Below are 19,869 nucleotides of genomic sequence, written 5' to 3' on the forward strand. Positions count from 1 at the left end.
CCCGGACTGGAACCGGTAACCATGGAGATGTAGACTTCAATTTGGAGCAAATTATAGCGCCGGGAGCAGGCGGAGGCTTGATAGTGGAGCCTTCAAAAGGCGTAGCAGTAAGTCTGTAGCGGGACAGCAGAAAACACTGGTTCTCTCAAGTGATATTCACGCTCTACAAGGTGGCACTTAAACCGAGCTGCACTCTAAAGGCCCTCAAACCCCGTTTAGATCTGCCCTGCATCCTGCTGCTTCATCACTAATCCAAACCCACTGCACCAAACGATAGACCGGCGGCTGGAGGCTGCAGAAACTCCGGCTCAGTGTTTGCAACGTGGGTTGGTCCTGTGTACTGTAAACTCTCTAGTGGAAGGAAGGGGGGAGGCAGAGGGAGGAGGAGGAGGAGGAGAGGCCGGAAGAGGCCGCCTACAGCACTTACTCTGAAGACATGAAGGAGGACAACGGGCCGACCTCCTTCGCCTTCTGCAGAGCGTGTTTCTGGTTGAACGCTGCCTCGGCTTCCTCTTCATCCTGATCAAACGAGGGGAAGAGCAAAAGGCGGCGGACATGTGTAACATCTGCCAGTTTAAATTATTAAACCGAATCAAAGCAGTGAAAGGAGGGCAGAGCAGGACAAGGCAACCGTTACAGAGTTAGAGCACGTAAAGCTGAGATTTTAGCCTCTCTTATGCCTGCTTCATTACCTTGGTAAGTTCTTGCGCGTTGGCCAGATTATCCACAGCGATGGCCAAGAAGACGTTCAGCAGAGTGTCTGGTCACAGCTGTGTTCAGGACTCACACATCAGGCTGAAAGACGAGTAAATGTTGGGTTTCTGTTCAGCAGGAGTTCAGCCTGTTGCTCTGCTAAATGTGTCATTATTGTGTCAGTGTTTCTTCCTTTTTCCTAATGTTTATAAAATGCTTTAACCCTCGTGTGATCCTGCGGGTCAAATTGACCTGTTCTGAAGTTTGAAAATGTGGAAAAAAAATAACAGATTTTCACAGTGAAACTTCTGATGTCCACATTTTCAAGAAATCTTTGAACATTTATTATGGAGTCACAGGAGTGCCAAATCAAAATATAAATAAATAAATAAATAAATGTGGAAATATGAAGAGAAATAAATAATTAAATAAATAAATGTGGAAATATAAAGAGAAATAAATAAATAAATAAATAAATGTGGAAATATAAAGAGAAATAAATAATTCATTAAATAAATGTGGAAATATAAAGAGAAATAAATAAATAAATAAATAAATAAAAGGAAAAACTGAAAAAGTAAAAGCAAAGACAAAATTTTCCTTTTTATTTATTTATTTCTCTTTATATTTCCACATTTATTTATTTATTTCTCTTTATATTTTCACATTTATTTATTTATTTCTCTTTATATTTCCACATTTATTTATTTATTTATATTTTGATTTGGCACTCCTGTGACTCCATAATTTATTGGTGGAAAAAAGGAAATGTGAAAATTTTTGCTGGATTTTGGTAGATTTTTTTGTGAATGCTCTTAAAGAAAATATCAGAAGTTTTAATCAGTTGAGATATTTTTCGAATTTTTTTTAAAAGATTTTTATTCATTTTCTGAAAATATTTATAACACTTTTCTTGCCAAATTCAGGGATTATTTAAAAAAAAAAAAAAACTTCTCAGGGAAACTTTATTGGAATTTTCTTCCTGAAGGTTTTGCAATTTTTTCCCTGAATTTTTGGATTTTTTTCAGACAGGAAAACACTATTTTTTGGTGACTGTAAATGAAGACAACAGGAGGGTTAATGCAGCATTAACCCTTTCAGTTAGAAAGGATCAGCTAGCCTTATTTGTTAAGGTAAATGGAAAAAAAAAACTTACAAACTGATCGCTAGTTAGGATTCAATTCATTTTTATCCACACTGCTGTTCAAAAGTGCGGGGTCACTTAGAAATAAAATAAAGTCTGCAGGACTCTTTGCTTGTCTGCTGCTTCTTTTTTGCACGATTTTGTGTTTGTGTTTTATTTAAATCAAATAATTAACAGAAAGAAAACATCCATGGCACGACGACCTGTCAGGAGCTTAATTTAGCAAACTTATTAGATAAAACAAACTGTCTGAGGTAACGCTCACCGCACAGAAACGGATGAACTGACTTTCACATGAATGAAAAAGTGATGAAAGTTGTGACAAAAGAAATCACCCAGAAATTCCTTCAAGTATACGGGCATAAAGCTGCGCAGTGGAAGTAAAGAAATTAGTGCTGGAATTAAAACCTCCTACGTTTCTTTGACTGAAGAGTAATGAAGGATACAGTTTCCAAACAGAGTGAGAACTATGAAGTAGATCGACGACCACATGCCGGACTTCACTCCTCCTTGAGAACGAATCCCGTTGTACATCACCTCGTTCCAGTCTTCTCCTGTCAGAATCTGCGAAAACCAACCGGCAACAGCATGAAATCACACAGAACACCATCTGGAAAAAGCTTCCCAAGCTGCACAGATGAGGTTTGTTCTCAGACCTGAAAGACGGTCATGATGGCTGCAGGGAAGGTGTCGAAGTTGGTCGGGGTGTAGTCTTCAAAGATGAACCTGTGAGGGAGACGCGGCACAATTAGGAGGGCGAGTTTCTTTGGATTATTTCATTCATAACGTCCAGTTAACGCCTGCTATCTAAGGACTGGATCTGTATAAAATGAAAGTGCTATGGTATGTAATGCATGAAATATGAAGAGCTAAAAATCAAAAATATCTGTCCGACCTTCGGATTCAAAGGTCAACATTAAACATAGAAGGTTTATAGAAGGAAGTTGTGCTTGGTGTCAAAATTTAGGGAAATTCCTGAAATTTCACATGATGTCATATTTTTTGATACCGCCTATCCCACATGCTGATATTGACCTTTGAATCCGAAGGTCGGACAGATATTTTTGATTTTTAGCTCTTCATATTTCATGCATTACATACCATAGCACTTTCATTCTATTCAGATCCAATCCTTAGATAGCCACATTATACCACATAAAATCTCTAATGGATATGATGATTAGTTTTTGTGTAATGGGTGGACAAATGTAGCAGTTTAGAAGTTCATGATGGATAAAATCGCAACTTTGCCATTCTCTGTAACATGCAATTATAAATATAAAGTAAATATTTTCACATTTCTGAGGGCTATAGGTCACTGTGAAATGATTCTGAAAATGTCAGATCTCTATCTTTTGTTGTTCAGAAGTTATAGAAGTCTGAAAATGGTCGAAAATTTCAAGTCTTAATTTTGGCTGCAATTTTAGGGTGCCCCCTACCTACTTCAAATGACCATAACTTTGAAACTAATGACAATAAAGCATTCAAATTTTGGATTTTCCCATCATATATAATGTACTAAATGTATGTAAAAACTTAGCAAAATCTGAGAGGGTCAGGTGGGAAGTTTTCTTAAAATTGGTTGATTTCATACGGAATGACTCTGGTGCCTCTCAGTCGGGCTTTATTGAAGCAGCAGCTGGAGGGAAACGGCTCTGACTTCAGGCAGCAACGACAGCTGTGTGAGAGTCTTAAATCTCCCCAGAGCTCACACAGTGTCTGGGTGTAATAAAACCCACCGTGGACCATCCATCCCCCTCTAAAGTGTGGCTATTCAATAAAGAGCAATCTGCTGAACCATGAAGTCTGCTTTAGCGTCGCGTTTCTGTTTCTCAGTGTGTATTTACTGGAGCCACAGCGGAGAACAACTCGGCACGCTGTAGCTTCTATTAGATTTGTCTCTCGGCCTGGTTAGCCGCTGTATTTCTTTATCGACTCAAGAAGGCACAGATCTCTGGAGTTTACCTGCCGCCAAACAGCTGCATGCCGAGCAGCGCGAACACAACGATGAAGAGGAAGAGGAGGAAGATCAGCGAGATGATGGACTTCATGGAGTTCATCAGAGAGACGACGAGGTTCCTCAGAGACGCCCAGTACCTGGTTAGCAGCCAAACGCCACATTAGTGCAGAAATGATGCAAAAAAAAAAGATAAAAATGTGAGATTTTAGGACCAGTTTTTAGCAATCTGGACAATCACACTGTTTATTTAGCATTATTTATTCACTGGCTTTACACATTACAGTCCCATATAAAGACATATCTGCGTTTTAACGATTGTATGACTTTATATTTAACCGTCCTATTGTCCTCATTTACGGACACCAAAAAAAATATTGTTTACTTGTCTGAAAAAAATCCCAAAAATCTGCAAAAAAATTCCCCAAATTTCTGAAAAAGTGCAAAACCTTCAGGAAGACAAATTCCAATAATTCCTTAAAAGTTTTATTTTAAAAATGTCCTCCAAATTTGGCAAGAAAATTCTAGCAAATATTTTCAAAAAATGAATAAAAATCTTTTTAAAAATCCTAAAAATATCTAAAATTATTACATATGTATCAGCAAAACTTCTAATATTTTTTTTAAGAACATTCACAAAAAAATCAACCAAAATCAAGCGAAATTCTCTGGAGTTTATTTGCTGAGTTTTTGCATTTTTTTTCAAACAAGGAAACAATATTTGGTGCTCATAAATGAAGACAACAGGAGGGTTAAACTTTGTATCGTCCTGTGGGTCCAAATGACCCGTTTTAAAGTTAGAAAATGTGGGAAAAAAATAAAATTCACAGTGAAACTTCTGATGTCCACATTTTCTACATTTTTGAGAAATCTCTGAACATTTTTTGGTGGAAAAAAAGAAATGTTAAAAATGTTTCTTCAGAACATTCACACACACACAAAAAAAATCAACCAAAATCCAGCGAATTTCTCTGGATTTTGGTTGATTTTTTTGTGAATATTCTCAAAGAAAATATTAGAAGTTTTACTGACATATATGGAATCATTTTAGATATTTTTACAATTTTTTTGGAAGATTTTTCTCATTTTTTGAAAATATTTACAAGAATTTTCTTGCCAAATTTGGGGGATTTTTTAAAATAAAACTTTTAAGGGAAACTTTAAAGGAATTATTGGAATTTTCTTCAAATTTTTAGAAATTTGAGGGATTTTTTGCTGAATTTTTTGATTTTTTTCAGACAAGAAAACAATGTTTTTGGTGCCTGTAAATGAAGACAACAGAACGGTTAAAAGCTTGTCTTGGGTTGGGAGGACCAAATGTTCAACGTATCAGTTCCTTTTAAAGGAAACATCCTAATAATAAGACAAATAAAACTACCGCTCCTACTCCACACTTCTATTCATGTGAAATAGTTAGGGCTGTTTATCACACCAGCATGTTAAACGGGCCGCTGCTAGCTTTCAGCTGGCAGTGACACGCTCCCGGTGAATAATGTGACGTGTCAACAGATGGTAGAGAGCGAGGAAGGCGGCGGCACTAACTTCGTGATCTTGAAGATCCTCAGCAGACGGAGGGCTCGCAGGACGCTGATGCCGAAGGAGGTGCCAGGCCTGAAGAAGCCCCACAGCACTTCAAAGATGCTGCCAACGATCACCTGCAGAGAGATGTGCAGCGCTCACAGAGAGCCTGAAGGAAAGCCACAAAGGAACACGTCGACAGGGAGGGAGGGAGACAGGGAGGGAGGGAGGGAGGGAGGGAGACAGGGAGGGAGGGAGGGAGACAGACAGACAGGGAGGGAGACAGGGAGGGAGGGAGGGAGGGAGAGAGGGATGGAGGGAGGGAGACAGGGAGGGAGAGAGGGATGGAGGGAGGGAGACAGGGAGGGAGACAGACAGACAGACAGGGACGGAGGGAGGGAGACAGACAGGCAGACAGGCAGACAGGGAGGGAGGGAGGGAGAGAGACAGACAGGGAGGGAGGGAGAGAGACAGACAGGGAGGGAGGGAGAGAGACAGGGAGGGAGGGAGAGACAGACAGGGAGGGAGGGAGAGACAGACAGGGAGGGAGGGAGAGAGATAGACAGACAGAGAGGGAGGGAGACAGACAGACAGGCAGACAGGGAGGGAGGGAGGGAGGGAGGGAGACAGGGAGGGAGACAGACAGACAGGGAGGGAGACAGGGAGGGAGGGAGGGAGGGAGAGAGACAGGCAGAGAGACAGGGAGGGAGAGAGGGATGGAGGGAGGGAGACAGGGAGGGAGACAGACAGACAGGGAGGGAGACAGACAGACAGGGAGGGAGACAGGGAGGGAGGGAGGGAGGGAGGGAGAGAGACAGGCAGAGAGACAGGGAGGGAGAGAGGGATGGAGGGAGGGAGACAGGGAGGGAGACAGACAGGGACGGAGGGAGGGAGACAGACAGGCAGACAGGGAGGGAGGAGGGAGAGAGACAGGGAGGGAGGGAGAGACAGACAGGGAGGGAGGGAGGGAGGGAGGGAGGGAGACAGGGAGGGAGACAGGGAGGGAGGGAGGGAGACAGGGAGGGAGGGAGACAGACAGACAGGGAGGGAGACAGGGAGGGAGGGAGGGAGGGAGGGAGGGAGGGAGACAGACAGAGAGGGAGGGAGGGAGAGAGATAGACAGACAGAGAGGGAGGGAGACAGACAGACAGGCAGACAGGGAGGGAGGAGGGAGGGAGGGAGGGAGACAGGCAGACAGACAGACAGACAGGGAGGGAGGGAGGGAGGGAGGGAGGGAGGGAGACAGGCAGGCAGACAGACAGAGAGGGAGGGAGACAGACAGACAGGCAGACAGAGGACGGAAACTGCATGATCTCAGAAGAGAAGGAGAACTGACGCTGCAGTCGAAGCAGTTGAAGGAGGAGTGGAAGTAGAGACGAGGACCCAAACTGTACATCTTCAGGAACATCTCAGTCAGGAACAGAGCGAGGAACAGGAACTCTGCATAGTCTGGAATAGCATATTATTAGCAGAGTATCAGGAGAAGCAACAAAAACTGGAGGTATTCAACCAACCCTGCTTGTTCGCTTGTCAAGGTACTCCTGAAGGAACCTTAAACACTTCAACGGTCACTGGAAGAACTTCTAACAACTCAAAATGGGTTCCTGGAGGATCTTTTGTACATTTAGGTTGAGGCGGAACAGATTCCTGCATTTGAACTTTATTGAATTCATTATATTTTGTAAAATTCTGCTTTGCAGTAACTGTATATTGCAATATTCCAACATGTAGAACACAAAATGTCATCAGTTTGGTTCATTCATGAAAAGAAATAAGGAAGTAGAGAGCATCATTTTATTATATTTCAGTCCAATATAAAGTATATTTTAATGTAAATATTTAATATTTCTAATATTTAACTATTTATCTCTCACCCCATTCCAAATGAAATCCCAGAAATATGGAGAAACAGACGCCACTAACTTCCAGATTCCGTCTCATACATCAAAGTGCTGCTGACTCACAGAGGAAGCTGGAGAGCCACAGCGGCTGGTTGTGGTGAACGATGGCGACACACAGCGTGTTCAGAGCCACGAGGCCCAGAACCGTCCAGTAGAAGGTGTGAGTTTTCACCACGCGACGGATCGAGATGCGGAGGAGTCGCTCTTTACGCCGGAAATACGCCGTCGGACCTCGTTTGGCGCTCCGGATGCTGGCTCTGGCCATGGGGATGCCTGAGAGAGGATACAGGAGAGAAACCGTGGTCAGACTGAACATGAACCCTTGTGTCGTCCTGCGGGTCAAAATTGACCCGTTTTAAAGTTTGAAAATGTGGGGAAAAAAAAAAAATTACAGTGAAACTTCTGATGTCCACATTTTCAACATTTTTGGGAAATATTTGAACATTTTTCGGTCGAAATGTTAAAAAAAAAATCAACCAAAATCCAGTGGAATTTGCTGGATTTTGGTTGATTTTTATGTGAATGTTCTGAAAGAAAATATTAGAAGTGATACTGATATATGCGTCATCATTTTAGATATTTTTAGGATTTTTTGGAAGATTTTTACGAATTTAAAAAAAAATATTTACAAGAATTTCTTGACAAATTTGTGGGATTTTTTTTTCTTTTAAAAAACTTTTAAGTGAAACTTTTAAGGAATTATCGGAATTGTCTTGAAGGTTTTCCAAATATTTTTGCTGATATTTTGAGGGTTTTTTAGACATGGAAATGATATTTCTCGGTGCCTGTAAATGAAGACAGCAGAAGGAAAACTCATCTTGGCGTTGGGCTGGTTACTGAGCATGCTCAGACTCACCCACAGAGGAGATGTCCCCGTACTGTTCCTCCCCCGGCTGCCCCTGATGCACCACGTCCATCCCTCTCCTCTTGATGGTGGTGGCTCGCTTCAACACTGCACAAGAAAAACACTTAAATATAGAAAAAGCTCCACAAGAAGCTTCTCAAACTGAAAACACACTGAGGGCAGCAGCACAAGGATGAGTTTAGGCACAAAACGCTGCTTTGCTTGAATCGCATCAGCCTGAATTCATATTTTTTCACTGTTTTATTTGATTTTCCACCAAAAAGGCCCCAAAACCGCCTTGTGCATAACCACCCTCACATCTTAAAGACACTCGAAGATGGACCGAGGAAAAGTGGATGGAAAGAAAAGGATGGAGCAGATGAGCGTGTGCACGACGAGCTGAGTTTTAGCTGAGAGGGGAAGTTGAGCTGCAGCTAAATGAGACAAAAATGATCGTTTAATGTCGGCGTAATGATCCAAAAGCTGAAACCCTCCCATGTCGCTTTATGCTCTCCGTCATGCTCTGCGGCGGTCCATGCATTTGTGCTTTTATTGGGGAGCTGCTCAGCGACACGCATGCCGACGTGATGGGCGTGATGTGACCCTTTAATCCGTGTCTTTGTGACTCCCCTCCACCCCAAACCTTCCCACCTTCCCTTCCCGCTACCTTGTGATTCCTGAAATCTACTGGAGGTAAACATTTGCTCGTGGGGACTTTTTCCAGTAAGATCAAACAAACACACAGAAATGTTGTGCGGCGGTGTTTGCTGAAGGCTGGAGGACTGTCAACACACACACACACACACACACACACACACATCACATGCACATCCATGCCTTTTCAGACCAGCGGTTGCTACGGCAACTGCAGCGCACCACCTTCTTCCTCGTCTAATCAAAGCTATCAGGAGTGCGTTTCCATCTCGACAGCCGGAGCCGCCGTTTTGTGTTTGTGCTACAGATTGGAGGGGCCAAACCCTCTGAGAGCGTGTTTGTTTGCCGGTGGCAGGGTGAGGGGTGGCGGGAGATGGGCGGTGAGGCTGGCGGGAGTGCAGAAGAGAGGATGTTTCTCACCGTAGGCACCACCTGTACTCCACTCTGGGAGACTCCTGAGAGCTGCCAATCAACCAACATTTAATAAAAGCCCTGCCGACTGAGCGAGGAGCAAAAAGGTCACAGCAGAGTCGAGAGGGTCAGAGCAGCGCTTTACACTGCAAAAAGTGAAAAATCTTACCAAGTCTATTTGTCTTATTTTTAGCCTGAATGTCTCATCTCACTTAATTTAACATAAATTCATGTTACAAGTGACATTTCAGCAGATGGAGGGACTTGTTTTTGGACAATGCATCCTAAATATCTTGTTAAATCAAACAATCTGGAAATTATCGTCTTTTGAGTTTAATTTTACAAGAAAACTCTAAATAAGTTTAAACCTTGCGTCATCCTGCAGGTCAAATTAATCTGTTTTGGAAAAGAAAAAAAATATTTCACGGTGAAACTTCTGATGTCCACATCTTCAACATTTTTGGGAAATCTTTAAATATTTTTTGGCGGAAAAAAAAAAAGAAATGTCAAAAAAAGTGGATTTTGGTTGATTTTTTTGTGAATGTTCTCAAAGAAAATATTAGAAGTTTTACTGATATATGTAATCATTTTAGATATTTTTAAGATTTTTTTTGGAATATTTTTACTCATTTTTCGAAAATATATACAAGAATTTTCTTGGCAAATTTTTGGGATTTTAAAAAAAAAAAACTTCTAAGGGAAACTATTAAGGAATTATTGGAATTTTCATCCTGAAGGTTTTGCAAATTTTCAGAAATTTGGGGAATTTTTTTGCTGATTTCTTGGATTTTTTTTAGACGAGGAAACAATATTTTTTGGTCCCCATAAATGAAGACAACAGGAGGGTTCATACATCTCAAATTTGGAGGTTAAATGACAGCAAAAATCTATTTTTGAGTGAAAAACTATTATTTTTTAGCATGTCCTGCTTATTTTAAGACACCTAAGCTTGACAATCCTGGTAAAATACAGCTTAAAATAAGCTTTCCCAGCTAATTTTAAGATCTCAGTGTTCTAAATATCGCATCAAGAAATCTTATCACGCCTTTTTTCACTTGTTCTATTGTCAGCTTTCCCCCCCACTTATTTCAAAGTAAAAGTTCCTTGAATAAGTTTTCTTTCTTCTTTGAAAGGAGCATTTTTTTCCAGTGTAATCCACGAGTCTCATGACGGGTTCGACACGATCGCTGCTCGTGTGGCTCTGAGGGATGTTCACAGAGGTGTGATTAGGCGTTGTAGTGACATGAGCGACCCTCAGACGAAGCTCTGCTCCGTAGAATCAGGACTCAAGGTTGTTTTCTGAAAATCCTCAGCTCAGCAGTGTAAATTTAAGTCTACAGTCCTGCTACACTCACAGAAAAGTCATTTAAATTAACTTAAAAAAAAACAAAAAAGTGAAGTTTTTCAACAGGATTAAATAGATTTCTTTAATAATTAAGCAATTCTGATGGACCAGATTCATGCACTCGTGTCGAGTCAACAGAAGGTATTAGAGTTGAGTCAAGCTGTTCCAACAGAAAAGAAAAGAAAGCTGATCAATTAAATGTAAAGACTTTCTAGGATTTAATTGATTTAATCCAAATAATAACTTTTGAGCGGAACCATATTTACTTGGAGTCAAAGAAAACGTTTTTTTAAATGAACTTTGCTAAATAAAGGATATTTTTTTCACATTATTAAATAGATTTCATTCAAATTTAAGCTGTTCTAACGCACCAAATTTATTTACTTGAGGTAATTTAACTAAATGGAGTTATTTCAACTCAGCTAAATGAAACTGTTCCAATAACAATCACATAACGCGGAAAGAAAGTTGTTCTAACAAATGCATGACTACTAGAATAACACAAATTATAATTAAAATGTGATTTATTTCTCTGGAAACGGTGTTTATTCTGCGGCTTATAAAATGTGTGTCAAAGTAAAATCACAGTCACGTATGTAGCACAGACCATAATATGTGTGAAAAGCCTTTGTAAAGCGCATAATCCAGCATCAAACTGGCTCAGCCTGTACAGCGCCGTTAGCACAGCAGAAACACAATGTGCACAACGAAACCAGGAAAGGACAAAGATCTGTGCTGACTTACCGTCGAGCGCAGAAGGCCCTGAATTCTTATTCTCCTCTGCGAGCATCACTTCCTCTGGAACACAAAAAAGTAGGATCAGCAGCAGATGGCGGCTCAGATGGAAACAGACAAACTGGCATCTTTTCTCGCTACGTTTACAGCTTAGTTGTTGCAAAACAGACAGCTGACAGGCTGCATCAGATAGTCCACAACCGACTGGATTAGTGTAACGGGAAACATCGATTCCTCTCTGTTCAGCGAGGACTAAAGCCACCTGCTCTGTCGATCCAGGCCCGGTAGCCGTTCAGTTCTCTCTCAATCTGCTGCTGGCGTCTCAGCTTCATGAAGGCCCGCCGGTTCTCCACTCGCTCCCTCTCTTTGGCAAATTCTCTGCAGAAACAAGTCGAACCAGAGAACCATGCATTCAGGGATTCCTCTCGGAGATAAAGCGACCGTTGTCTTGAATGAAGTTCATCTCATCAGACCACAAGAGCAGAGTGGAGGCAGTCAGAGAGCTTCTCTTATCTCTCACTGTGGAGATAAGGACAAAGATTCCCTGCTGACCTCTCTGTAAAACTAATTAGCCCTTTTCTATTTTATTATTTTCTATCTATCTATCTATCTATGCTCATTTTTGTTATTTATATTATTATTTTTTTAATTCTTAAAGTATTAAATTATTTTATTCTATTTTTCCTAATTTTTTAGACAAATATATATATACCCTACATATACAATTTCTGTTTTATTTTATTTTTGCTAATTTTTCCTATATTTGGGTATATATTAATACAATGTCATTTATTTACATTTTATTTTTTGCTCATTTTTCTATATTTGGGTATATATTAATATAATTTCCTTTATTTATTTTTATTTTTTGGATCTCACAGGGTTAAATTGTGCAGGCATGTGGTGAAACTGCACAGTGGAAAAGCAGCTTCCTGGATGTTTGACTTATCGTCTAACCTGCAAGATTTTAAACGAGCAGGACCACATAATGAGCTGATAAAACTCTTTAATGAGAGGACAGAAGCTGTGCATGCAACAAATCCAGACTGCACAGTAGGGCTGAGCCATACTGCAAAAAAAAAAATGATCATGATAAATTGACAGATTGAAATCTACTGGGACATTGCACTGAGTTCAACATTCAGAGTGACCTGGACTCTACGCCCTCCTTCATTCAGGCCACTAGGAGTACTTTCAGGTGCAATATTCCTCTTTTTTGCAGGTGCAGTAAGTCATTATAATTAGGTCCTCTGTATCATTACCAGTATTACTTTCTACTCTTTTATTCCAGTCATGCTTTAGCTTGCCTCTTTTATTTTCAATAAGGCATCATAGTTATGTCTTATTGCTTCTCTATGAGCCACATTTGTCATGTTGTGTCATTTTGTTTTTGCGCAATATCTGGCAAGAGAAAACTTTTTGAAAACAAAACCAAAAACAAAAACAAACAAAGCAATCTGCAATACAATCATTTTATCCTCAACTTGGCATTCAAAGCAGCAGCTTTTTGGAAACTAACTGGTAAAACTTGGTGTGATATTAATTACAATTTCTTAAGGACAAAAACTTAAAATGAGACACTAATTTAAGCAAGTTATCATTTTCAACTCACAGTTCACACAAAAAACTGCCATCAAAAGCAGATTTAGGATACATGCATGTCTTACACCGACCTGTAGCGCCCTATGTAAGGACAAACTATGTGAGAAAAAGAATATACAGAGGGGCTTTGTCTGGTTTCAATAATTTATATTTGGTACTAAACTCAGCAGTGTTTAGGTTGTCAAATAAAAACATTATAATTTGACAATGACTGCCTGATATCTCTATAAAAAAGGCATTTAACAGCTATAGATAGAGATAAGAAAAGGCCACATTTCACAAATGCATGTGACAGGTTGATTAAATTTACCGTGTTTGACCTTTAAATGTAGACCTGTCAAAAGTTTGGGACAGCTTCTCATTGATTTGAATGAGAAAGTGTCTCAAAACTTTTGACAGGGGGTGTAGACATGCAAGCAAACAACCTCTAAACTTGGTCACAGTTCAAGTCTGTCTCATCAGATTTGTAATTTTCACATAAATCTGAATTTCTTTCTGTAAAGTGGATAGCAGACCACAGAGGCAACCTGGCAACTATCACAAAAAGCAAAGTGAAATTTTACATCTACGAGCTAGAAAAAGGCTGAAACTCTGATGGACTCACCCGGAGAGGACTCCCAGCACCAGGTTCAGGACGAAGAAGGAGCCGATGATGATGAGAGGGATGAAGTAGAGCCAGTTCCAGTTGGGGCCCAAGGCATCGTCGGTCTGAAACATCCCCAGAAAAGCAAAATCAGGACTTCAAAATCAATACCTGACTCATGTCGCCTCTAGGATACAAGACCGAAAAACACAGGTGCCAGTGTTTGGACATCACGTGTATCCATCTGCAGAGGAGAAGGAAACACTGACTGTTTATTTATGTGCATATTTAGAGTATTGAATTTTTGTTGCATGAGTGATGGTCGCAGCTGAGTCAGTAACGGTTTCTCAATTGTGGAGAAAATTGCAGAATTTTGGAATTTTGACAGAATGTGGTTACTGCAAACGGTTTATTTTTGCAGAATTTTTAGATGAGACATGTAAAGTGGTTTTTACATCTGATCATTTTTCACAACAGAATTGCAGATGGTTGGTTTAAGCACCACCATAAAGTTGAAAATCTGATGATCCTTTTCTCTTTTTACAGTTTCTGCTTCTAATAAATGGTGTCATTTTTGGATCACATGCCTATCTACTAGATGTGTAAACAACAGCTAATTCATGCCTGCAGAAACAACGCAGCTGTACTGTTTGTGCGTGCGCAGCAGGTGTGTACTATTATTACAGTAACTCTGTGTGGTCAGCAGATCGTTTTCAGCGGCACAGAAGCAGCAACGTCATCCTTTTCCTTCCTCGGTCCCTCCTCAGTCATCAGTGAGGCTCACTGAGTGCTGCTTCAGACAACATAATACAATCATCTGCCTTCATGCATCTCAGTTAAAAGCAGAAAGAGCAGACGGCTGACCGAAAATGACACCCTGCAGCAAGAGTTTGTGTGGATCCATGTTGCTTAACTACAGCAATCTAAAGTGAAAGCTACAAAAGAAAAGAAAAATATGTAGAATTATGGGGAAATAGTTTATTTATGCATCCTACTTTCTTTTCTTTACATATAAAATGCCTCCAGCAACGCAAATCTTTAAAATGCAGCAAGTGCATAACTCCAGCAAAGGTCACGACAGAAAACTCCATGATTTAGAGCATTTATAGAGTCAATTCTGGATTTTTTATACTGAAGGAGCTGTCAAATCAAATTGACAGATGGTGCCACTGCCTGCCTTTCTGTTTTTCTGTCTTCCTGCCTACCGCTTTCACTCTGACACTGATGCTCATGATATGTGGTGCAACATCTCAACCCCGCAGAAAATGACATTATCACTGGTTTCAACACGCATTACTTGAACACATTGGTCTCAGATGCACCACGATAAAGAGACTACTGTTTATATTTCCTGAACATTTCCTAGAAAAGTATGGCTCCCAGATTAAATAGTCTCCTGGCAACCTGAGAGACCTTCAGCATGAATAACTTTCTTTGATTTGTGTGTAGGGCTGCAGCTAACGAAGCCTCGAGTAATCGTCTGAGCACGATACGTCATCAAAAACGGAAGTGAGCGCGCAATGCAAAAGAAATCACTATCCGACTGGAGCGCGGAACACGGACGGACATCGGCGCTGCATCGTGCATATAATATGTATGCACGATGCAGCACCGATGTCCGTCCGTGTTCCGCGCTCCCGTTGGATGGTGATTTCTGTTGCATTGCGCGCTCACTTCCGTTTTTGATGACGTATCGTGCTCAGACGATTACTCGAGGCTTCGTTAGCTGCAGCCCTATTTGTCTCAAACAGTTCTATCAGTCGGCCCAACAAGGCGACAGCTTTTGTGGCTTAGGAGGACTTTAGTCAAGCAGGATCATAAAACTACCCATACATGGTAGTGATATAGATGAACAGACATGAGTTGAGGGAAGGCATGCCTGGAAATATAGAGTAAAGAGTTGTATTCTAGGTTTGCCTTGTGAATGCAACGATAAAACAATCCTTAGCGCTTCAGCAGAAAGAACTAGACTTCTCTTCTTGGTTCTCAAAAACATTTCATCTTCATCCAAGCAGTTTCTCCACTTCTGACTTTTTGACAGCTATATTTTGCCACCTCAAAATCCCAGGACTCACAAAACTCAGAGTATAAAGTGGTGAAGATTTTAGGCAAAGGACCTCAAGACTGCATGATAAGTAATGGTAAGTGGCTTCATAGACCCCCACTTCTGTTTAGATATGGCTTCCTTCAAACCTCTCTCAAATCATCTGTCTTGTCTGTCCAGAATGTGAAGATTTCTATCCTTAAAGAAGCATCTTTTAGTTCCACTTCATAGAAATCTGTTCACTCATGGCTGGATTGGATTGCACATACAGCAATGCTTAGCTTGTGTTTGGATGTTTTATCCTTCAGACAGTCTTGCTCAGTCAATTCATTTTGTAGTAAATATTCATAATGCTGTAGGGGAGGAAAAAAAGATCTGGCATGCTTGTTTTTCTTTAAGCCAATCAGAGTTCCCTTGGGCACAGCTAAACCAAGGATGCATCTTTGGTGTTTCTTCAAAGTTTTGGTGGAACATTGCTTGAACAAACCTGCCTTAATGCACCATCAAAATTCTCTGCAAAACCTGGAAATTTCAGCATGGTTGGTTGCTAACCCAGAGACTGTCGTTGCTGTTACTGCTTTGAAAACAGTGATACACAGATAGCTAGATAGCAGTTGGGAAGGCCTAAAATAAGTGACCATCTGCTGAGTCAGACTATACCTGGAGTGAATCGGTTTTGCTTGCCTGGGATGTTGTGTTTAGACAAAATCCTTCTAAGTTTCTCATGCACATGGCTACATAAGTGGATGAAAATGTTGTCTGATGTTGCTGTTTCCTTGGAACTTGCCATCTCTAAACAACAGTAAGTCTACAACCACACTTATCAGGTACTTATAATGCAGTCCTGAGATCTAACACAGTTTCACAATCACTTGTGCCGAGAAACATGTGAGTCTTAGGGTATTATTGTTCAAATAGTTGTGAGATTTGGGGTGAAAATAAATACTTGGGGTTCCCCATCAGTCAGCTAAAACGTAAGAAGCCTCTAGGATGAGAGTGAAACATCTTCAAGAACCGAAAGCTTTATGAGTCTCCGAGAACCAAAAACGAAGTCCATCTGTCGTCTACAGAAGTTCTAAGAGGTTTCAACAACTTGCAAAAGAAATCGAGTTGAGAACCTACACAGACATTACTAGATTAGATTAAAGAGATGCTGAGGCACGTTTCATTTCACTGCTGTTCTGTTCATGTTGCAGCAGGTTTACACATTTCTCATAAAAATGGAAATCTGAAGGCACAACAGCAATCAACTCAACACGCTGCGTGGTTAAAACACTGAAATCCCACCCTTGTAACATCCTCTCCATGTCCTCCATCCACAGTCAGACTGGCTGGGAAAGATGAGGATTCATTGGCTGCTCACATCCTCTCAGCAGCCATTAACGTTCTGGGGCAAAAGCTGCTTCTGTTCATTACGGATAATGGAGTTTAAATTGTAACAAAACACTGCTACGCCTCAATAATTTGCACCGATCCTGGAAAAATATTAAGAGTGACACTTCTGTGTGTGTGTGTGAGAGAGAGAGCTTCCTCACATTGTAGAGTACAGTAGTCCATCCCTCCATGGTGATGCACTGGAAGACAGTAAGGACAGCAAACAGGATGTTGTCGAACTGCGTGATGCCGTCGTTGGGGCCGATCCAGGTGTCGCTGCAGGCGTATTTGGCCGGACACTGACGGACGCCGCACGGGAACTCAAACTCAGAGGAGTCCACCGTCTCATTTTCTGAAGAGAAAGGTGTAAAAGTAAAGAATGTCAAGACATAAAACAAAGGCTCCCAGCAAAAGACAACATCTTAGCCTGCTCATAGAACTGTAGCTGTAAAAAAAAACATTAAAGACTTACCACTGTATCACCACTATTCTTTATACTGTACTTTTAATACTATTTTTTATGGTCAATACCAGCACTATTTTGCACCATTCCTCTCTTCCACCTGCACTATTTTCACATTCTGTAGCATCTTCCTTTACACACGAGTCTCCTCATTCTTCTTAAATATAAAATGTGTGATCCTCTGGACACCTTAAATTTAACAAGTCAGTCAGTAAGTAAGTCAATAAGTCAGTAAGTCGGCAAGTCAGTAAATCAGTAAGCAAGTAAGTCAGTAAATCAACAAGTCAGTAAATCAGTCAGTCAGCAAGTCAATAAATCAGTAAGCAAGTAAGTCAGTAAATACGTCAGCGAGTAAGTCAGTAAGTCAGCAAGTAAGTTGGCAAGTAAGTCAGTAAGTAAGTACATCAGTAAGTAAGTAAGTCAGCAAGTCAGGAAATCAGTAAGCAAGTAAGCTGGTTAGGAAGTCAGCAAGTAAGTCCGTAAGTCAGTAGGTCAATCGGTCAGTAAGTCAGTTGGTAAGACAGTCAGTCAGTAAGTTGGTCAGTATGTGTGGTAGTAAATCAATAACTCAGTAAGTCAGTCAGTCAGTCACTGAGTAAATAAATCAGTCAGTAAATCAGTGGCTTAGTCAGTGCATAAATCAGTAAGTAAGTTGGTAAGTCAGTCAGTCAGTAAGAAATCAATAAGCAAGCATCCATCCATCCATCCATCCATCCATCAAAATTTAAAAGCTATCACAGATTTTCAGAGAATCAGAGTACAAATCTTTTCTTTTCATGTCTACTAGTCCTTAACTTCCATCACAAGTTTTAAACCAGTTCCTTCCACCCTCTGATCAGTGACGTGACCACCCAGAGACAGAAAATACCCCCTTCAGTCCGTCTTTGCTATCTAACCGTTCATTCAGCTCCAGTGTGACGGGAGCAGCGTGGAGGTTAATGACAGCTATGAATGTACAATGAGACATTGTAGTGCGGCGCATTGTTGGTTTTAATTACACGGGAAAACACGGCCGGTTTGGTTTGATCGAGTCTCCAGGTGCGGCCAGGCGAGTGTGTGCGATTATGAAAATAGATCTACTATCTAAAGATCTACATAAATATTAACCACACACTTAACCCAGTAAACAGCAACAGAATGAGCTCACCGCTTTCTTTTATATTCTGTGATTCAGTTTGTGCTCAGAAACAGCTTGAATCTTTTATCTGTTCATGTTCATGCATTATTCAAAACCATCTGAGGTCATTTCTACAAATTGCTGGGTTTGTTTCCTCCATGCCTTCAGTGTGCAGCAGAGAGACGATTTCTTTTCATTCACTGTAATTCAAAGATGTTGGCTGATGGCATCGCTGTACCAAATAAACTACCTGTTATGACAACAGGCGTCTAAAAACACAAATTAAGCAGTTTGAATCCTCATGTGCATTTCTGTACATATCTCTGTGTATATGTGGGTCCTCAGTTTAAAATGTACGGTGTTTCGTCGTTACTTCAGAACTGGTTATGTGGAACCAGCTGGATTGTGCTCCATTGGCTAACTTTTTGCCCTTCATTATGGCCAGTCAGACTCTTCTAATGGAGTTCCAACTTACAGCGAAAATCGACTTGTGTCGGCTCGTAGGAATGTAACTCTAACGATCTCTACATAGGGGAAACCAAACATAGCTCAACACAGGGGAGCCAATTCCTCAGGAAAGGATTCGGCAGTCTTCCTTCACCTTAAGGAAGAAGGACACGCGTTTCAGGACACCAATGTTCAGATTTTGGACAGGAGGACAGATGGTTTGAGAGGGGAGTGAAAGAAGCCATCCATGTCAAAGTAGAGAAGCCATCTCTGAACAGGGGGGGGGGTGGTCTGCGACATCATCTTTCGCCAATTTACAATCAGGTCCTTTCAAAACTCCCCAAAAGAACTACTCAGCAGACTCATGCTAATGACCATGATTAGCACACGCAACCCGATCTCACGAGGATTCGTGAAACTGTCACGTAAATTTTTGTTTGGGTTTCGTGCGCACCAACACGATTTCGTCATGTTTTTCGTGTCGCTCACAACGAAATGTTTTTCGTGTTGCTCACAACGAAATGTTTTTCGTGTTGCTCACAACGAAATGTTTTTCTCACCCGCTGTGGTAATCACATCTGAAAGTGGTTTATACCGGCGGATTCATGACAATCCAAGCTTTCCATCGGCGTATAGTGTTTGTATAATCGCGTTTGCAGCCTTCGGACATTCTTATAATCGCGTTTGCAGCCTTCCGACATTATTTAAATTCCTATGCAAATTAGTAAGTGTACCACCGGGTTATGGTTAGGGTTATGGTTAGGGACGATGTAATGCAAAATATAGCGTTGGATTCGCAACGCTTTTACATTAAAAATATAATATACACATTCGTTTGAAATACGTTCTGAGTGGCACGAAAACTCCGCCGCTTAAAATACATTGGTGTGAATTTCGTTGTGAGTGACACGAAAAACATGACGAAATCGTGTTGGTGCACACGAAACCCAAACAAAAATTTACGTGACAGTTTCACGAATCCTCGTGAGATCGGGCTGGCACACGAGGGCTCAGTGACATCTGTGCATTTCAACGGC

The 19,869-nt window shown here is 41.0% G+C and overlaps 1 protein-coding gene across 9 annotated transcripts in view; it reads right to left on the reverse strand.

Annotated features, from left to right (window-relative positions):
- LOC110958899 (voltage-dependent R-type calcium channel subunit alpha-1E) overlaps positions 1–19,869 on the reverse strand; it is a 177,605-nt gene that overhangs the window by 46,078 nt on the left and 111,658 nt on the right. For 6 of the 9 annotated variants that reach the window (XR_007941400.1, XM_051947194.1, XM_051947192.1 and 3 more), the window contains exons 8-21: positions 16,967–17,157; positions 13,409–13,512; positions 11,465–11,580; positions 11,212–11,265; positions 9,132–9,173; positions 8,070–8,165; positions 7,277–7,486; positions 6,649–6,761; positions 5,337–5,449; positions 3,803–3,934; positions 2,494–2,563; positions 2,284–2,401; positions 693–760; positions 428–519 (exon numbers count right to left, since the gene is read on the reverse strand). Coding sequence is in view for 8 of the 9 variants with exons in the window: in XM_051947194.1 (XP_051803154.1) it covers positions 428–519; positions 693–760; positions 2,284–2,401; positions 2,494–2,563; positions 3,803–3,934; positions 5,337–5,449; positions 6,649–6,761; positions 7,277–7,486; positions 8,070–8,165; positions 9,132–9,173; positions 11,212–11,265; positions 11,465–11,580; positions 13,409–13,512; positions 16,967–17,157 (1,519 nt within the window). In the remaining variant the exon portion in view is untranslated. The remainder of the gene's footprint in view (positions 1–427; positions 520–692; positions 761–2,283; positions 2,402–2,493; positions 2,564–3,802; positions 3,935–5,336; positions 5,450–6,648; positions 6,762–7,276; positions 7,487–8,069; positions 8,166–9,131; positions 9,174–11,211; positions 11,266–11,464; positions 11,581–13,408; positions 13,513–16,966; positions 17,158–19,869) is intronic. The other 3 variants (XM_051947196.1, XM_051947195.1, XM_051947193.1) reach the window with 1 other exon arrangement.

Source organism: Acanthochromis polyacanthus, chromosome 4, assembly GCF_021347895.1.
Source record: "Acanthochromis polyacanthus isolate Apoly-LR-REF ecotype Palm Island chromosome 4, KAUST_Apoly_ChrSc, whole genome shotgun sequence".
Lineage (NCBI taxonomy): Eukaryota > Metazoa > Chordata > Actinopteri > Pomacentridae > Acanthochromis > Acanthochromis polyacanthus.